A 16,265-nucleotide genomic window follows, 5' to 3' on the forward strand; every position below is an offset into this window, starting at 1 on the left:
TTTTACCATCTGAAAAATGGGGTGATATTTGCCCCATGGGATGGTTATGAGATTATATCAGGTACTTCAATAAAGGACTCAGCCTAAGGCCATGCGGTCTGTAAGCGCGCAGTGTCAGCTACCATGGCTGTTCTCATTGTTGACTCACGCATATACATGGCTGCCCTGGTCAGATATTTAACCACGGTGTGAACTGCCCAGTTCATATATTCCAGCCATGAATATAAATGCACATGCTCAGATCTTACAAAGAAAACCTAGGCCCCTGAGACTCAGACAACAATTTTTGTTAAATTTGTCTTTTGAATTGCTGCTGCTGCTGCTAGTTCAGTTCAGTCGCTCAGTCGTGACCGACTCTCCGCGACCCCAGGAATCACAGCACGCCAGGCCTCCCTGTCCATCACCAGCTCCCGGAGTTCACTCAAACTCATGTCCACAGAGTCGGTGATGCCATCCAGCCATCTCATTCTCCGTCGTCCCCTTCTCCTCCCGCCCCCAACTTTTCCCAGCATCAGGGTCTTTTCCAGTGAGTTAGGACCCATTAAATGACGGTCAAACGTATGGAGAAAGATGAAACCTTGAGACCTGCAGGGCTAAGTCCTTTCTCGTGAACAGAGAGGGTAAGGGCATTGAGCCCATTGCTTCTGAATCATTTGATAGATGATAAAAAGTGTCTATTTCGCTTTCACTTTTCAGACTGGGGGGAATAAGTAAGCGTGTAAGGGAGCCGACGCCTCGGACTTACTGCCGGTCTCCTGCGGCGGGCGTCTGAGTGCTGCTTTGGGGGTCCAGGCCAGTCGGGGATGGAGCTCAGGTGTCTGCGGTGTGACGAGACTCCCACCCTTCAGAGCCTAACCCTGAACTGCTCTCTTCTGAAAGTCAAAACTGTCACTTGTTTATGAAGAATAAATTTTTGCTGCTAATAAATTTATTTTAGGAAACAGGTCAAATCCATAAATGCTACCTGATGGAAATTCAGTTTTAGAAAGATTTGTTTTTAAATCAGGTGTCCACTAGTGATTACTATCGCCCTAAAGCTTTACATAAGAAAATAAAAATTGAAATCAAGAAAGCCAGTAAGCACAAAAGAAAGCATAATTTTAGGTTCTGAGTTTTCTCTCTCAGTTGTGTTTTTCGGCTTAACTTGTGCAAGTTTAATTTGGAAACACACAGATGTGTCCCCATGAATATGTTACAGTCACTGCTCCCTCAGTGACGGCATTCGTTAATTACCCTGTTAGGACCCAGGTTTTCGCAAGTAGTCTTCTAGGGTGCCACCGAGTCCTCCCCGGGGGCTTTGTCCATCCAGGCGTCCACACGTCAGGACTGGTTCTTACCTGTACCGCATGTGCAGATCCGTACGAACGATGTACAGCCTTGCACGATAGGTCAGTACTATAAGTCTGCAGCCTCAGGACATCGTATCCCAGAACACACCTGAAGTTTCCACTTGGCTTGAAACATCCTTCTGGGTGGAGGCTCGCTCGGTGGGACAGGGAGTGAAAACGTCGCTGATTTTTCTCTCTAGTTGCTGGATGCCTGGTCACCCTGGTCTCTAATCAGAGGCTTCAAGTCGGTGAGCCCGCATTCCCACTTAGCGCTGCAGGCGTTTCTGTGATCCCCGTTCTTCCAGATTCCTTGTAGCTTTCTCGCCGTGCAGACTCAGGTGAGTAGAAGCAATGCTAGTATTAACAGGCAACCCACATTTTCCGAGAAAGAGACAGCATGAAGCCAGGCCTGTTGTGATACTGACAGAGCAGAGCACTTGCGATCATCGCGGACTCTGGGTGGAGAGACGGCATCTGGCCAAGCTGACTGAGTCTGTGAGCCTGCCTCTCTCAGGTTCACTGCATCCTCGGTGTCTGTCTCTCTATGCTTTGGGATTTTGAGATGAGTTTTTTTGCCACCCAAGAGTAATATTTCTTAGCTCTGTATAAAAAAATACATCCTCGAAGGCCTCAAGCTCTTGGCATGAGGTTGGTGCATGAGGCCTAGTGCATCAAGGGTGGCCTGTACTAAGCTGATGACGCGTGTTTAGCGAGTGGTTTTTAGGCTCCAATAAGACAGTCATTTTCTCCTTAGGCTCATATCAGACACTTGGTCATGTGCGCCCTCTCCTCCCACCTCGTGTGTGGTCCTTGAGAAAGCACTGGGCACTTGTGTGAACTGGGTGGAGGGGACTCTTTCCTTCTGTTAGATGTTGGGAAGGTCAGGTGGCCACCTCCTGTGTCTCTGGGATCTCGTCAATCAACCTGAGATTCACCCTGAAACCTTCCAGGGGCTTTAAAACATACTATGCCAGGGTCCCCGTCCTCCAGGACTGGCATGCATTTAGTCTGGGATATGATCAAGCCGAAGAATTGATGCTTTTGAACTGTGGTGCTGGAGAAGACTCTTGAGAGTCCCTTGGACCGCAAGGAGATCCAACCAGTCCATTCTAAAGGAGATCAGTCCTGGGTGTTCATTGGAAGGACTGATGCTAAAGCTGAAACTCCAATACTTTGTCCACCTCAGGCGACGAGTTGACTCACTGGAAGAGTCTGATGCTGGGAAGGATTGGGGGCGGGAGGAGATGGGGACGACAGAGAATGAGATGGCTGGATGCATCACCGACTCTGTGGACATGAGTTTGAGTGAACTCCGGGAGTTGGTGATGGACAGGGAGGCCTGGCATGCTGTGATTCATAGGGTCGCAAGGAGTCGGACACAACTGAACGACTGAACTGAACTGATGATCGGGCCACTGAGACTTTTTTCAAAGATTCCCCAGGTGGTTCTAATCAGCAGTTGGACTGGGAACCACTGTATTCTTGTTTGTATTCTTGGTTGCAGACACAGTTTAATTTCTTTTTTCAACTTAAAAATTTGTGTGAATTAAACCCAAGACATTTTGACTTCGTAGGAAATCCACTGAGAAATGTTTTTTCTAGGCCGAACACCTGTTTCCCCTTAGTCTCCACGGACAGAACGTGTTCATGTTAATTACTGTCATTTAGCAGCCGCCTCCATGCCTCCGCTACGAGTTACATAACAAGATCGCCTAAGCTGTGTGCGCGGTATTCTCGATGTTCTTAGGTATCCCCTAGTTTCAGGAACTGCACGAGATTTTCTGGGGTAAAACTGTCCCTGGAATTCTTTGGCGGGTGCTGAGGGTGAAGTCCAGAGACCTCTTAAATTAATTCTCTTTTAGGGGGATTATTGACACAGTTTAATCCATCCCACATCAGGAAACACAGATTGGTGTTTGTTACGAGTCGCTGTGGGGTGCAGAGAGAAACCTTGGTTTGGCTGAGAGAGGCAGCGGGGTGGAAAGGCACGTGACTCTGCCTGCAGACGCGGGCCCCGTCTGCTCACGTTCAGAGTCCTCGCGCGGTCCTCCCCAGCCTGTCTCCCTCGCGGCGGGTCCTCCCGCAGCCTCCTCCTGCCTCTTGAGCTGCTGGACCGCTGGGAAGCTCTGCGTGCAGCCCCAGGGAAAGAGACGAGGGGAGAGACCGTAAAAGCGGCGTCCGATTCCTGGCGTCCCAGACCTCTCTGCCCTGGTCGCAGGTGGCATCGGCCGGACGTGGCAAGTCACCCAGACAGGGCGGTGGGTGTCCTGCTGCAAAGGGAGGGAAACAGAATCATGAAAACACCCACCCGGCCTGCGGAGAGCCGGCGTATGTGGTCGGCAGTGCAGGTCCTGAAAAGAAGAATCACTGTGTGGTCTGCTCTCTCGTTCCGTCCTTAGTGGCCTCTGTAAAGTATTTTAAACTGCACTTAGATGACTCATCTCCCTGACATGCAAATTTGAAGTATTACTAAATTCCCGTCCCCCTTAGTTTATCCATTTTAGTGCATGCCCATCTTGGGGCCAGTGGGCACTTGGCAAAAGAGCAACTGGGTCTCATTTGCATTTGCATTGCCCACGAGGATTTCTGCTGGCACCTGGCGAACGCCAGGCCGCAGGGAGAGCCGGCATGTGTCCCAGGAGCCGAGCCACTCCTAATTGCCCGGGAGACCACACGCTGCCCCTGGGCCGCCAGGAGTCAGCTCACGGGGCTGTGAGCAGCAAGGGGCACTGCCCGGGGAGTCTGTGGGGATGGCAGACCAGCGTGAGGGAGAGAGCCGGAGTTAGGAGGCAGGAGGCCCCTGTGCTGTTTGCCACACTTTCCCAGGCTCCCTGGGGGCTCCTTACTCTTCGGCCTTCAGAAACGGGTTGGGGGGGGGGGGGCTATTTTCTTCTCCACCACTGCACCAAGCTCAGAGCAGTGCCATTGCAGAGAAGAACCTGCTTCAGTTACCCCGTCGAGTTTGTGAGACAGGCTGGAGCAGCATCGCCCTACAAAGTGAAGGACAGATGCACTGTTTTCTTCTCGCTCTTGAACACATGTCCTTTCTCCCATGAATAGCACACGTGTATTTCATGCGTGTAGCAACCCACTCCAGTGTTCTTGCCTGGAGAATCCCAGGGACGGGGGAGCCTGGTGGGCTTCCGTCTATGGGGTCACACAGAGTCAGACACGACTGAAGTGACTTAGCAGCAGCAGCAGCATCAAAGCTGACACCTCAATGTCCTGCCAGAGTCCACTCAGACACCGCTGATTCTGGAAAGCCCTTTCCAGCCCTCCTGGCGGAGGTCAGGGCCTGCCCAGTCCTGCCCACAGCCGCCTCTCCGTGCCCCGGAATGCATTTCTCAGGCTTTGCTCTCCCTGTTGTCATTGTCCATGTTCTCTGCTCAGGAGGGCGGGGGGCTGTCCCTGCCAGGCTGGCCCATCTGCCTCTGGGACCCAAAGGGACAGGAGACTGCAGAGAGAGAATGCCGGGTTATGGCGTGGGGTGGCCGCTGGCCTTCTCAAAGGCCCGCAGCAGTCCTACAGCTTCATCATGCTTCCTCTGTGTCTCAGGGTCTCACGCAACCATAGTTCCATAACAGGATGTTCTGCAGGCCAAAGGAGATCCATTAGGATTAAGGAGATCCATTAGAATTAAGCAGATCCGTTAGAATTCACATTGCTGCAGAGCAGCCGTTTTGAAGAGGTCATAAAGGACTTTGAAATGTGTTACAGTAACCTGCAGTCCTTCTGTTACCTGGAAAATGAACGTCCGTGACCATTTACTAGGAGGGTGCTCAGCAAGGCCCTGTGAGCCGGTTGGTGCCCCACACGGCGTGCAGGGCAGGGCGGCCCCAGAGTGCCTACATTGTGGGTCCCAGATTCCAATCCTGGCTGCATTCGCCAACCGTGACCCCACGTGAAATGCTGATTTTGTCTGAGACGCGATTCATCTGTAACCAGCAGTGTTCATGCTTAGATGCTTGGAAAATGGTAGATATTCACTGAACATTTTTCCTCCATCTTTACTAGGATGGGGATGTACTTTCATTTTGCCTTATTGGTCATTAGGATGAAAAATAAATCATTTTCAAGTGTTTTGCCAAAATCATGAAGGAAAAATGCGCTCGGTTTCTATCCTCCCGCATGAGCGCCTAATCCGGGAGAGAGCGGTGTTGCTCAGTGGGAGCGTGCGGCAGTTTCAGTGGGAGAACTTTTCCCTGTTTGGGACTATCCTGCCCGTGGCTGTAGCTCAGAGATCCCCAGCTTCCAGGATCTAATGCCCGATGCTCTGAGGTGGAGCCAATATAACAATAAGGGAAATAAAGTGCGGAGTAAATGGAATGCGCTTAAAGCATCCCGAAGCCTTCCCCCACGCCCAGTCCATGGAGACACTGTCTCCCGTGAAACCAGTCCCCAGTGCCGCAAAGGATGGGGATCGCTGGACAGTTGAGATAACGAATGCCAGATACCACTGTGACAGTGAAACCAACCAACCCAGCAACAACCCGCACTAAAAAGCCCCTCAAGCAACAGTGAGGGCGTGCAGAGGCACTGGAGCCCAAGAAGTCAGAAGGCGGCAATACTGTTGCTCTGAGTCAGAAACTCTGTCCACGGTTCCCCTGTCACCAGACAGCTGTGACCTCAGAAGGAACCTTAAATGTCCCAAAACTTCAGAGTCTTCTGTGGGGCCCTCCTGGGTCTGCTTCCCTGAGCAGGGCAGCCCTGGTGCTGCGAACGTCCGAAACCTTGTGAATCGTGGGTTTCTGCAAAGCTTTGGAAGCCTGCACATAGCCAGGCACCATTAGCGTGCCTGTCAGCGCTGTCTCCCCAGTGTACTGAGTCACATATCCTTGATAGGAAGGGCTGCCATCAGTCAATCTCAGGTATAGCCTAAGGCTTCCCTGGCAGCTTAGATGGTAGAGAATCTGCCTGCAATGTGGGAGACCTGGGTTGGATCCCAGGGTCGTGAAGACCCCCTGAAGAAGGGAGTGGTAACCCACTCTGGTACTCCTGCCTGGAGAATCCCATGGACAGAGGAGCCTGGCGGGCTGCAGTCCATGGGGTCGCACAGAGTCAGACATGGCTGAGCGACTGACGCACTATAGCCTCGGCATTTCCTTAGTACCGCCCGGTGGCCACGTGGCCCAGCAAGCAGCAGCTTGTGATGCTGAACCGCCGTCGTGAGCTGCTTTGGTCTCCTGGGCAGCAGTGTTGGGGAGCCCGGGCAGGGTGTGTTGGGACAGAGGGACCCAGGGGAGTCAGATGGCAAGAAGAGAAAGGAGGGAGCACCAAGAGCCGCCTTGTGTGTGAGCTTCAACGGGCTAAAGGAGTGTGGAGCTGCCGTAACGCCCGGCTGTTAGAGCCTGCCCCACTGTAGCTGAGCAGTCTGGGAGCAAGGCGAGCTTATCGCCGCCCTTCCTGATGCGGGCCTGTTTGGCGCCTTTCCGGTTACGCAGTGCATGCTCATGGAGCAGCACTCAGCCAGCCGGTTCTCCCTGCGTCCTCACTATGTGCCAGGCACTCGCCCGCTGCTAGGGGTTTGGTAGTGAAGAGAAGCCGGGGCTTATATTCCGATGGGACGAGAATATGCCAGACAGTATGTTTGGGACTGAAAACAAGGAGATGACTAACATACTCCTTGCTGTCAGGAACTTATGGTCTAGGGAAAATGCAATGCATTTATTGCTTGGGGTACTTTGAACTAATGCTCACTTTTTGCAGGGAAACTTCTCCATTAAAAAAATTATTTCAAGTAAATCATTATATTCTTAAGTGTAGTTTTAATATACTCCAGTGCCAAATATTTCCCCTCGACACAAGAAATACATTCTATAACATGAGTCAAAGAGGAAATAAGAATAACTTAAAATGAATGGTTTCTTCATCAGATTTCATCAGATATTGTATATTTTGAACAATAGGTATCGTTGGGGAGATAATTTAGGCCTAATTTTACATTTTCTAGAATTTTCTTGGAAAAGTGTCAACAAGGAGGTGAAGAAACAGGTGATGGTTTAGGTAAATAGGTTAAACTGAGTCTCAGAAACCCTGAACAGTCTCTCCTTACCCTTGTATGGTAGCAGCAGCGATTGGATGAAACCATGGTATGATTTACCTTAATTAGCACAGCAATTTGCTCACATTTTCAAAAAGTGCAATAGATGTTAACTCAAAATAGATTAAATACCAGACAAATTGCTACTACCTTCAAAAGAGTTATAATAATTTTGAAAATGTAAATTATGGTTCTTTGGAGAGAATGATAAAATCCAATTTTTCTTATATTTAAAAAAAAAAACCTGTAGTACATGCTTTTTTTCCCCCTTTAATCACAGTAATTTCTCCAAATGACACTGCTGAGTATTCCTTTAAGAAGATCCACTGCATTTTTCAAATCTTATGTGTAATATAAAAATTGCCATTGATAGTTTTCAGCAGAGGAAAAAGAAATTAAATACAGATGACCAAGGATCATGGGAAAATTTTTAAAAATTCATCTTCATGTTCCGTTTTTTATGTTACATACATTTTATGAGTTGGAACAGAGAATAGTTCTTTTCATTCTAGCAAGTGGAGCTGTGCATGACAAAATGTCTGCAGAAATGCATATGTAGGCCTGAGGAGTTGAAATGATTTGGACTGTCCAGTGTCTTACACCCAACTTTTTCTCTAAGGCACCAAACTGCTTTCAGAGTCTGTACAGAGAGGTGAACATACTGTATACTTGTGAGGAGTAAATGAAAATAGCTTCAGTATAAAATGTGTCACACCTTATCGCCAGGAGACACTATAAGTAAAAGATAGAACCTTCCCTAGTGGGAACACATGTATTTCCCTTGAATAGCTTCTACTCAACAAAGCTCTGAAATAGAGTATTTACATTTTCCCTACTGCTTTATTTTCTAGAGTTTATAGAACACAGTTAGCAAAAGGATTGCTTAGAAGACACAGTATATCCTCAGAGGATTACCTGTAGCTGTTTTTATACAGCCTCACAAAGCCAGACTACTGTCCTTTTTTAACCCCCAACCTGTGAAATCCAGAAATCTAGCACGCTGTGTATTCTCAGCTATAGTGGGCCTTCCTTTATGCAACAGAAAAGGGTGGACTGAATTTCAGTAAATCAAGGGATATAAAAACACATTAAGAGAGCTGACTGACTAAATAAACCCTACCATGAGTCTCTGCTAGAGTTGACAGTTAACCCCTAACTGAAGGTAATTCGTGTACTCCAAAAATTGGTATCTTCATGTGTCAGGTTTGCTTAAGGTGAATTTTATCTCTCTCCTTGCAAAGCGGCTATCACGTGGTAATGCTTTATAGAAATTGGGCCTCCAAACCCAAATGCCTGTCAGTCCTCGGTGTAAACCCTTGTACAGCCTTGTGTGGAGGTTAGAAAAGGCTTGTTGCAGAAGACAAGCCCGTCTTTACGGTGGGTTTAGAGGTTTGCTCTTCTGCCTCCGTTTTCATCTATTTTCAGTCCGTTGTTTCTTGAATGCTAGGTGATTTGGGCCGCATTTACTTTCTCTGCCATTCAAGGGAGACTTTCTGAAAATCCTTTGGCCAGCTGACTTCAGCTCTTCCTGAGTGAGACCGGCCTCCTCCTGGGTTTATCTGTGGGAGCAGGGAAGAAAGTAACCTCACCCACTGCTAGGGAACATCAGGTAAAGGAAAGAAGCGTTTCCTGAAAGCGGCTGTTTGAAACCTGGACCATGTTACTAAGAAAAGTTTCGGACTCTTCTCCAGAGAACGTTAAGATAGAATAGGTTCTCCTTACATATGAAGTACATTATCAAGGTTGCTTCTTACTCTGTGGTGATAGCTAATATTATCAGATTTATTTCTGAAATATCTCAGAAGTTGAACAATATTGACCATCACTGTAGAGAATTGGTCACCCTACCATAGCACTAATTAGCTCAATAAATGATCATTTATTGAGCATCAGCTCTAATAGGAACCACCATTTGAGGAATTTTTATGTCAGTCACAGTGTTAGGCATATTATTTTATCCTTGTAGCATCCTGTGACATTGGTACTTTTATCCTTTTTTTACAGTTGAGGAAACCAAATTTTGAAGTGAAACCAGGATTCAGACCTGTGCCTGGTTGACTCTGAGGTCGGCTATAGTTGCCGCATATCTTCTCTGCTTTGTACACAACACTATGGTCTTATCAAACAGAAAAGGCAGTCTCTGGTCCCCAGACTTTAGTTCAGGCAGAAGAGAGTTGAGTGCAGAGTTGATTGCAGTGCGGTGTGTGGGTGCCGAAGTGATAGGCCTGCAGGCGCCTGCTGTGGGCTCAGAGAGGCTTCGGGGCCTGCGTGGTCAGGGGAGGCTTCCCGAGGGAGGGAGTCCCTGCGCCGAGGACGAGCTCTTGGGGAGACTGTTGGTCTTGGTCGGTAGTGTGTTCGGGTCTGGCATCGCTTCGCTCTTGGGCTTCTGTTTCTCGTTTGTAGTTTGTTATTGTTTTCTCCTTCATTCACTAAGAAGTTAGTCTGGCTCACGAATGACGGAATTGATCATGGTTCTTGAGGGTCTTACATTGGAACAGGAGTAGACATTAAACAAAGCAATCGTAAACAGACTTTTGAAGGTACCATGAAGAAAAAGTAGGCAGTGTTGGAATAGAGAATAACCTGGAAGCCTTACCTGATTTGAGGAGGGAAGCAGGGAGAGGGCACGGATTAAAGCTCCCTGGGGAAACGACACTGAACTGAGAATGGGGAGGAGTAGCATGGGAAGGGGATTCTTAAGGGGGAGGTGGGTTTAAAAGTATTCCAGATAAAGAGAACAGCAGGTGCAAAGGTCCTGAGGCCAGAAAGGACTTGGACAGCTTGATAACTTGACATTAGGTCAGGTGACTGGATAATATCGAAAATGTACCAGAGAGACAGGCACAGCTAGGTGATGCAAGACTTTGTAAGTCACAGTTTCAAGCAGACTCAACTCAAGCTAGACTTAGGTAGAATTTAAATTTTAAAAAAAGTTATATTGCTTAGAAATCCTTTTAAGGTCAGCAATTGATATTCTCAACTCTGATTTGTATATCAGTTTTTCTTTTTATTCAGAATTATTTTCTTCGTGTTTTTGTTAACAAAAGTCATATACTGTAACACAAAAAGATTGAACTGCATAGTTTGGTTGAGTTTGTAGTGACAATTGATTTCAATACAAGAAAGTCTTGAATAGAATTTCTGACAAAAAATAAGCATCATCAGTACAATGTGGAAATATCAACTCTGAATTTAACAAAGACTACATGTAACATAGTTTAACAAAACACCATGTTATTTCAGAAAAGTGCAGAGGACTTAATGTCACGGTCAGCATACGCCCAAGCCGGCTTTCAAAGCAAATTGCAAGGGTCTGATATTGTTTGAGGTTTTTCCTGATGGTCCTGATCTTTTTCAGTGGTGGACAGATGTGGAGAGGAAGCGCAAAAATGTGTCTCAGCAGAACCTTCTTGCAGACCAGCTTATTCAATATAAATGAAGCATTATTGTATTTGAAAATGCCGAAGTGTTCGATAAAGATTTTAAATAAAGCAACCTAAAAGTTGCGGTTCTTAGGTTAATCATTTATTTATCTGAAGGATGAAGGAAGCTGTCTACTTTTGTGATATGAACTGCAATCAGCTTAAAAATAATTGACAAATTAATCCCTTCACAGCACAGCAATTGAAAAGGTGTTAGTTTTAATTAGGCCTGTCTGATTGCCTTGTCTAATCAAGAATCAAGGTGGTGTCTTTGATGGTTAAGGTCTATTGGGGCCATCTCTGACCTGCCAGCCATGTATGTTTTAGTGATTGATTCCTCGCATTTTCAGCCCTTTTCCACAAAGGGACATGAGGTTTGCCAGCACCTTAGCGTTTAAGGAGAAGACAAACATTTTGCCCAGCACTCCTACCCAGAGTCCTGTGCATCCTCCCCAGCAGTCTATGGTTCTCTCCTCAAAAAGCTGCCAGGTGGGTGGCAGGGTCAGAGGCTCGTGAGAGTGCTGCCTCCCCTCCCAGGCACTCACCCTTCAATGGACATGGTTCAGATCTAGGCAAGCCACGCTCATTTATGCTCCTAGAAAGCACTAACTTCCTGACACCTTACATCTTTAAAAAAAAAAAGAAAACCCGTAGTGGGAACATAATACTTAGTACTACATAGAACTTAGTATTACTTAGTACTACATATAACTTAATATTACTTACTTAGTACTACATAGAACTTAGTACTGCTTATTACTACGTAGAACGTAGTACTACTTAGTGCTCAGGGCAGGTCTTCCCAGCAAACACTTGCTGGCGCTGCTGAAAAGGACGAGGGGCGGGTCCCCTGTGCCCGTGAGTGATGGTGACTCCTGTTCGCTTGCAGGTCAACGAGGTGACGGTGGAGCAGCTGGTGCAGCAGTACCCGCACATCACCTTCAGCACCGTCCTGCAGGACTGCAAGAGGACGCTGGAGAGGGCCTACCAGATGGGCTGGACGCCCGGCGTGTCGGCCGCCTCCTCCTAGGGTGCGGAGCTAGGGCAGGCCGCCCCGGCCGAGGTCGTGACTGTGCTGTGTCCCGTGTGTCCCCCCGCCTGTGTGTATCCGCATCTCGTTTGCATAATGCATAGCGTCAGCGCAGTTGCTATTTGTTCCCAGGTGAGCTGGTCTTTTTTTCTTAAAAATGAAAGATTTTGACAGGCACAGACCTTTAGTTTTTAAGTTCAAAGGCTTATTTCTCTAATTTTCTTTTTTTAAACTGTAGAATCAAAAAAAAAAAAGGATCCATTATTTTGAGCTTCTAATTACTGCCACTTGAGATGCCCCTAAATGAAGGCAACTGCCTTCTGTTTTGATGGGAAAGAATTGTGCAGTTCTGCGGGTGGTGACCAGAAGGGAGTGACGTGGCACTAATTAGAAGCCTGAGAACTAGTGCTTTTCAGGATTTCAAGCACGTCCCCGGGTGTCGGTTCTCTTCCTGTCTCACACGTGCGTGCGCGCGCACACACAAACACACACACAGCACGCACTTTCTCTCTAGGTCGTTTTCTGACACGGGCCTGTCTCCGGCCACGCCCTCCCCTGCCACGCCTCCTAACGCACCGTCCCCACGGGGCTCCCCACCTGCCATCCAGTGGGCAGCTTAGGGACTAGAGAGAACAGAGCCTTCTGTGAAGTTTCCATGTGGAGTCAACGATGTGAACCCTGCTAGCCAGCTCACAAAAGTTAATTATTCACTATTCTGCCAAATTCTCTGGAGTACTAAGTATTTTGAGTAGTACGTTAACATTGTGTTAGCTTTTATTTCATGGATAGTAACTGGTCCGGATATATTTTAATGATATTTGGAGCTAATCTTAGCATTATCCACATTAAAGTCACCAATGTAATTAATAGTGTGCAGTTATTTAAAAAAAAAAAAACTACAGATCATTTAATTATTTTGTTAATTTGGTAATTATGAAAGTATATTTCTGAGATTTGGGGCTAGTCACATTATTAGAAGATTAATGAATGAGATATAAGTAGACAATCTTTCTATTGATTTTTTTTTTTTCTTTTTGCTTCGCTTTGGTCTTTAGAACAGGTTTTTTGGAGATGTGCATGTTATATTTTCAATAGTTCTTATGCTATTGCAAAGATCTATTGCTGGTTAATGTATGAGTTTAGAAGAAAAATTACAAAATCTTTTCATTAAGATTCTGTTTACACTTGTCAGAAATAAACATTTCTTTGTTTAATTAAAGATCTCCAGCTTTCAGTTTAGGCAATACCTATTAGTAAATGAATATACGTTTTGATTTCACACATCTTTACAATTAATTCATAGTAGGGACTCAGGCTCATAATAACCTTTCCTATGTCTTAATTTATAATCAAGACAGCAGGGAGCCTTTTTAAGCTAAAGGGTGATTATCTTTCACAGTAGAGTTAGATATACAAAACCCTGACCTATGAGTTTGCTATTTATTCTTTCTCAATGTGGACATGTTTTTGGTTTGGTTTTTTTTTTTTTTTGGTCTTTAACAGATATACTCAGATTTGAATTTCACTTTATAGAAGTCCCAGTGTTGCTAAAATGATACTAGCTGAAAGAAGTGAAAAATAGCTTTACATTCAAATACCATTCACTTATTTATAATAACTTTTTATGTAAACAACTGTTTCCTTTGATCATGTCAACATGTTTCTGATGTGGCATGTTTTTGCTTTTAATTCCAGTCAGTTTGGAAAATCTAGTCGCTAAGCACCAAAAGTATTTTTTCCATCACTAAATGGGTTACTAATTTAATTTGAAGGAAATAAAATTTATGTAAGAAAAAAAGCTGTTTGCTATTAATAAATTGTAATTCTTCTTACACATCCAACTGTATCGTCTTCATATTCATTTCCCCACCACTGAAAAATATCTTAACTCACAATATTTTAACTGGTTTTTAATCCAAAACTAATTTATAAGATGACATGTATAGTAATAGCTTGAGTGAATAAGCAAAAGTTTAATTTTTATATATGTCACACTATATTTTAAATAGTTAAAAAGACAGAAGAGGGGAGAGCCATCAGTGATATAGATGGTGCCATTTCAGTTCAAGTTGTAATAATCTTGGGAGTGTTACAGTTTGGTTGTCAAATGGTTTCAAAAGTGTATAATTGATTTTTGTTTTAATGTTGCGTTGTTTGAATCTGAAGTACAGCACTGTAACATGCTTTAGCCTGGGGGGTGGGGGTGGGGTGGGGGACTTGCACTTATTTTTTAAGATGTCGACTAATCTAGAAAGCCAGATGCATTGTAACCTGGAAAACTGCTTTGGTGTATTTGTAGGAATCTGTAGAAATATCATATCCAGCCTCAAAGCACTAATCTCAGAAACAACCAAGAAAACATCACCTTGAATGATCTGTGATGGTTGTTGAATGTGTTCTCATTAGATACTTTGAAATAAGGCTTAAAATGATTTTTTCCTGGGCAATCTGAAGTTTCTTTTTTTGCTTAGAATGTCATAAATATATGTGAACATGTTTAATGCAGGGCTTTTTATCCTCTCCAAAATGTCAACAGTATTTTCAGAATAAAGACTATATAAAATATATTGCTGTAGTGGAAAATTCTGGTCTTTTGTCTTTAATGTCTTTCTGAGTGGATAAAGGAAATTCATCCAGTTTGTAGTTTCTATATTTCTGTGAATCTTTTGACCTTGCAATGGGTTGCAATAAAAGAGAAAGAAAACACAGTGTCTTTTGTTTTCTTTTAGAGACAATAAATGGCCTCCCTGATGCTGGTTGGGTGTGAGGCATGCAGCAGTCGTGTCCTTGTGTGTTTCACTGTAGACTTTATGGAGGGTCACCTAACTCAATAATAAACAAGACTGAATTTAGGAGGGTCTCATTTGGCCACTGAGTACTGAGATAAGATTGAAAACCTCAAGGATTTAAATAATAGGTTTGTTTAAAATACCATTTTCTAAACACTCATTCATTTACTTAGCTTTTTTTTTTTTTCCAAAGTAAATAAATTTATTGAGTTAACATGTGTCAGGCATTGGGCATTTAAAAATAAAAAAAACTCATTGTCATCCTTAAATTGCTCATAGCCTAGCAAGAAGCTATTCTTAAAAACTAGCCATAGCAGTGGAGCACAGTGAATGGAACAGAGGGAGCACACACAGGAGAGGCAGTGCCCTTTACAAAGAGGGAACTAAGATAAAACAAGGAAAAACAGAAGCTGAAGAGGCAGACAATAAGAAAAATTACCATTTTCAGCCTTGGCTATTTATAGGTTGTTTTTTAAAAGATTCTCCTGAAAATTGGTGTCACTGGCTACCATTCACATGGGCTTATCTGGATCTGCAGTATTTGCATCATTTGTGTCGCTTATAACTTTATTTTTAAAAGGATTCATTACAGGAGTTCCCATTGCCCAACAAAAACAGACAGAAACCATCCCACCCGACAAAGAGCCTGCCAGCAAACATGAATTCACTATCTAAATCATGGAGAACAGCAGGAGTAAGCCAGCATTACTGCAAGTCCATAGGGAAAAAGGAAAAGAGACTAGACCCCCATCCTCAGAGGCTTCAATATTAAAGGCTAAGATACAGAATTCAGAATAGATGTTTGATATATTCAAATATATTAAAAATTATTTATAACATATATAAGGAAAAAAAACTACCAAAAGATGAACAAAAACATTTTTAAAATAAATAAAATTTCTAGAAATGAAAACATAATTGAATGTTAAAATGGAAAGGCATTAGAAGAAAGGATTCGGCTATAGAGAGAATTCATAAACTGAAAGGTAGATCTGAGTAAAGTAAAAGAAAACTTGAAACAAAACCATGCTTTTTTTCCTTTGTGTGGATAATTTCCATATGGATGGCTGAGAGGTTAAGACACATGGGACATACTATGAGGCTCTCCCACATATCTATCTAATCTTGCAGAGGGAAAAAAAAATAGAACAAAGGAATGGCAGTGTTTAAAATTATAATGATGTTTCATTTGTTTATGAAGAAGAAAAGAAAGATTTTTTGGAAGAATATCAAAGGCTTAATTTCAGGTTAAATTAATTTTGAGATGCTTATTAGACATCCAAATGAGTACACTGAATTATGCAGTTTGATACAGGATCTCCGTTCGGAGAGAGGTATACAGATGGCATTTTAAACCACGAGTCTGTCTGAAATTATCATCTCTGGTCACCATCCATTACTTTAAATAGAAAATGAAATCTAAGGACTGTGTTTTTGATCACTCCAAAATTTGGAAGGCAGGAAGAGGAAGCAAACCCTTCAAAGGAAACTGAGGCAGGATAACCAGAGAGGAAGACAGACAGCCAAGCATGTTCTATCCTAGAACCAAGTGAAAGCCAGCAAGATTCAATCAGCCGCTGCTCAGGGACACAGCTTACTAATAAGAGCAGAAAAAGAAAAAGGTAATACTTGCCAAGGTTTAGAGTGGTGGTGACA

The 16,265-nt window shown here is 44.4% G+C and overlaps 1 protein-coding gene across 1 annotated transcript in view; it reads left to right on the forward strand.

The window, feature by feature from the left end:
* FBXL17 (F-box and leucine rich repeat protein 17) overlaps positions 1 to 14,405 on the forward strand; it is a 526,365-nt gene extending 511,960 nt beyond the window's left edge. The window contains exon 9 of the mRNA XM_055430119.2: positions 11,680 to 14,405. Within this exon, the coding sequence (XP_055286094.2) occupies positions 11,680 to 11,820 (141 nt within the window). The 3' untranslated portion in view covers positions 11,821 to 14,405. The remainder of the gene's footprint in view (positions 1 to 11,679) is intronic.
* The last annotated feature ends 1,860 nt before the right edge of the window (positions 14,406 to 16,265 follow it).

Source organism: Moschus berezovskii, chromosome 8 (genome assembly GCF_049115385.1).
Source record: "Moschus berezovskii isolate FMDL1 chromosome 8, NW_MosBer_1.0, whole genome shotgun sequence".
Classification (NCBI taxonomy): domain Eukaryota; kingdom Metazoa; phylum Chordata; class Mammalia; order Artiodactyla; family Moschidae; genus Moschus; species Moschus berezovskii.